This window comes from Helobdella robusta, assembly GCF_000326865.2.
Source record: "Helobdella robusta unplaced genomic scaffold HELROscaffold_4, whole genome shotgun sequence".
Taxonomy (NCBI): domain Eukaryota; kingdom Metazoa; phylum Annelida; class Clitellata; order Rhynchobdellida; family Glossiphoniidae; genus Helobdella; species Helobdella robusta.
This window is the reverse complement of record NW_008704902.1, coordinates 7,130,679-7,133,644: the sequence shown is the minus strand read 5'-3', so window position 1 is coordinate 7,133,644 and position 2,966 is coordinate 7,130,679. Positions and strand designations below refer to the sequence as shown.

General features: G+C 34.7%; 2 protein-coding genes across 2 annotated transcripts in view; one reads left to right on the top strand and one right to left on the bottom strand.

Moving 5' to 3' along the window:
* Positions 1-715, top strand: part of HELRODRAFT_162828 (hypothetical protein) — a gene marked incomplete at both ends in the record, with an annotated part of 5,594 nt that extends 4,879 nt beyond the window's left edge. Inside the window, one exon of the mRNA XM_009024920.1 lies at positions 590-715. Within this exon, the coding sequence (XP_009023168.1) occupies positions 590-715 (126 nt within the window). The remainder of the gene's footprint in view (positions 1-589) is intronic.
* Positions 716-1,831: 1,116 nt separating this feature from the next.
* On the bottom strand, positions 1,832-2,560 carry HELRODRAFT_66947 (hypothetical protein; the record flags this gene model as incomplete). The annotated part of the gene is made up of 1 exon (XM_009024251.1): positions 1,832-2,560. One exon carries the CDS (start codon positions 2,558-2,560, stop codon positions 1,832-1,834), a length of 729 nt encoding a protein of 242 aa, XP_009022499.1.
* Positions 2,561-2,966: the final 406 nt, after the last annotated feature.

Below are 2,966 nucleotides of genomic sequence, written 5' to 3'. Positions count from 1 at the left end.
ATTAGTTGGTAGAGTCGGTTAATTTCATTGTAGAAAATTAGTTGGTAGAGTTGGTTAATTTTATTGTAGAAAATTAGTTGGTAGAGTTGGTTAATTTTATTGTAGAAAATTAGTTGGTAGGGTAGAGTTGGTTAATTTTATTGTAGACAATTGGTTGGTAGAGTTGGTTAATTTTATTGTAGAAAATTGGTTGGTAGAGTTAGTTATTTTTATTGTAGAAAATTAGTTGGTCGAGTTGGCGTTTTTGTTGGTGAGAAATTGGACACGCAAACGTGGTTGGTGAAGTAGCTGTTGGTTGGTAAGGTATTATTGGGAGAAGTTTCATTTGTTGGTACGCGGGTGGTAGTTATTTAGTGGTTATACGGGAGAGCTGGAAATACGGTACGGGGTTGTTACGAGCTCAACGACGATAAACGTAAGGTAGCGAACAAAGTAGTTATCTGTTGCGTTGGAGGGTGGCGAACGAAGTAGTTACCTTTCAACGTAACACAAACGTTTGTCGGTTGGGTAAAGCACAGGTGGTGCAATATTGGTGCAGAAGACGGCTGGAACCAAAGGAGTCAACCCCACATAACACCCGTGTTCGAAGGATTCTACATTGTTGTCAAGTGAAGAAGTTGAAACAGTATCCGCCCGTACGTGGTCACAGCACTGGCAGGAAAAATTCTGCACACTAACCTCGAACTTTTGCTTTTATTTTGGTTTTCCTTATTGACATTGAATATTTATTTGGTATAGTTTTCAGTTTACAGAATAAAATTTTTTTGATTTGTGTCTACGTCTCAACCTTGCCGCTAAGTACCCGCTACATATATATATAATATATATATATAGTATTGATAAAAATATGTCGCCCTTCTGGCACTACTTGATCTCAGATATCAGCATTTGTCATGAGTTTCTGGTCTAGCCTTGCAGTGGTTGTAGTCGTTTTTAGCGTCATCAGCATATGTCAATTGCGGGTGGTTTTGTCATGAAGGCTGGATCTGTTCGTTGGAGAATCATAGGGCTCAATACTTAAACGGCTGTTGTCCTTGGTGTATATTTTTTATCTCATAGGACACTTACGCCAAAGATTTTCAAATTTACTGCTCGGGCCATGCTGTACACACATTGATATAAAAAAAAGCTTGACAACATCGCAAAACGGACTGCTTATGCAAAAACCGAGAACCCCGAAAATTTAATCTGGAATTGTTCTATCGTATCTTTCTCATAACACGCTCTACTGGAAGCAAACAAAAAAATGACGTCAAGCATCCATTGTATTCGATGTAGGTGGATTCCAGTGAGCGATCGTTTGCGGCGTAATAATACAGTCTTATGATGTAAATGCTTTCAGGTCAACGTTCAGATCAGACGCTTCATCTTTTTCCCTATGTGTAATTCAATGGAAAAGTATTTAAGACAGAACTAATGTAGGTGGCTGCAAAGGAAATGAAACGCGAGATGACCAGAATATTGCAACAGTTATTGGAGCGGATACAAATTAAATTGCAAAATTATAACGAGCACATCAAACAACCCATAAAAACATTAGAGAAATACTATTGTTGTTCTTAGTGTATGATTTTTTTTATTTCATAGGACATGTACACAAATGATTTCCAGGTTTATCGCTCGGGTGATGTTGTACACATATTGATACGGAAAAAGCTTGACGACATCGCGAAACGGACCGCTTATGGGAGAACGGACTGTTAGGAGATGAATTTTTAGCAAATTTCAACATTTATTAAGTTATTTAAAAAAAATGACACGAAAATAGATAAAAATTTTTATTTCAGCGCAAAAACATCACTAAACACAACCAGTTAAAAAATATATCACACTATAATTTGCTACGGATTTCGTTAGTTTTCCATGATTCTGTCAAGAATCTGATAATCATAGTTTGTCTTAAAAAAGGTTTTTCTATATTATAATTTGTTTGATCGAATTCCGGAAGCTTTTTTAAAACTGCAACAGCAACCTCAACAAGCATCGTCGCAGTAACACCGAAAGTAACTACATTCATGTTTTTTTCAATTGTATCAGAAAAAATATGCACAATAGAATTTATATTTGAATGAGGATTTCTTAGAATAAATGAATTGTAATTATCGTTTTTTAAAAATCTTGAAAGGGGCATTTTAAAAGCAACTTCGACTTCGTGGTTCGGTCTCGGTTGGAAACGGTCAGCAACAATTGCGATAACAGGAGTAATCAAAACTTTTCTGTTATTAATATAAGGGATTAAAATACCTAACACATCAACGAATGACCGATCTAAGCCTATTTCTTCGTGTGCTTCTCTTAGAGCTGTATCTATTTCATCTCGGTCATGTTGATCCTCATACATACCACCGGGAAAACAGATATGACCTTTGTCATGCGTAACGTGTTGGGATCTTTTGGTCAACCAAACTTCTATTTTATTACAGGAATTATACGTCAAGGGAAACAATATAGCGGCTTTTTTATATTGCGTGAAAACTGGAGATAAGTTTTTCCAGGCATACTCATCTGATATGATCTTCTTTATATGATATCTTAAAGAATCTATGTCTTTAAATTCCATAGTTGTATGAATGACCTAAGAGCAAAATATTTTATGCGTCATTTTATGCGTATGCGTTGTACACATTTTGAAATAAAAAACCACAACTACATAAGCAATAGAAAATAAGAGTAGTAAAAACTCCCTAAACAACATTTATTGTTAAGGTTTAAAAATATTAATTATCTGTTGAGGTGGAAATGTTGATGAATTAAGCCTGAAGAAAAACGTGGTTTTTAAAAATGTTATAAAAAATAAAGATAAAATATCTATCATTGCAAATAGATGAATTCTGTGTAAAGGCACAAGCTTGTTTGAGAGTATAAAATTCAGAAAACAAGAAATAAATAATTTTAATTATTTAACATTTGAATTCAACATTTGAGCACTATATGTAAAAACGCAGGTCGGGTGTCAATTATAAATA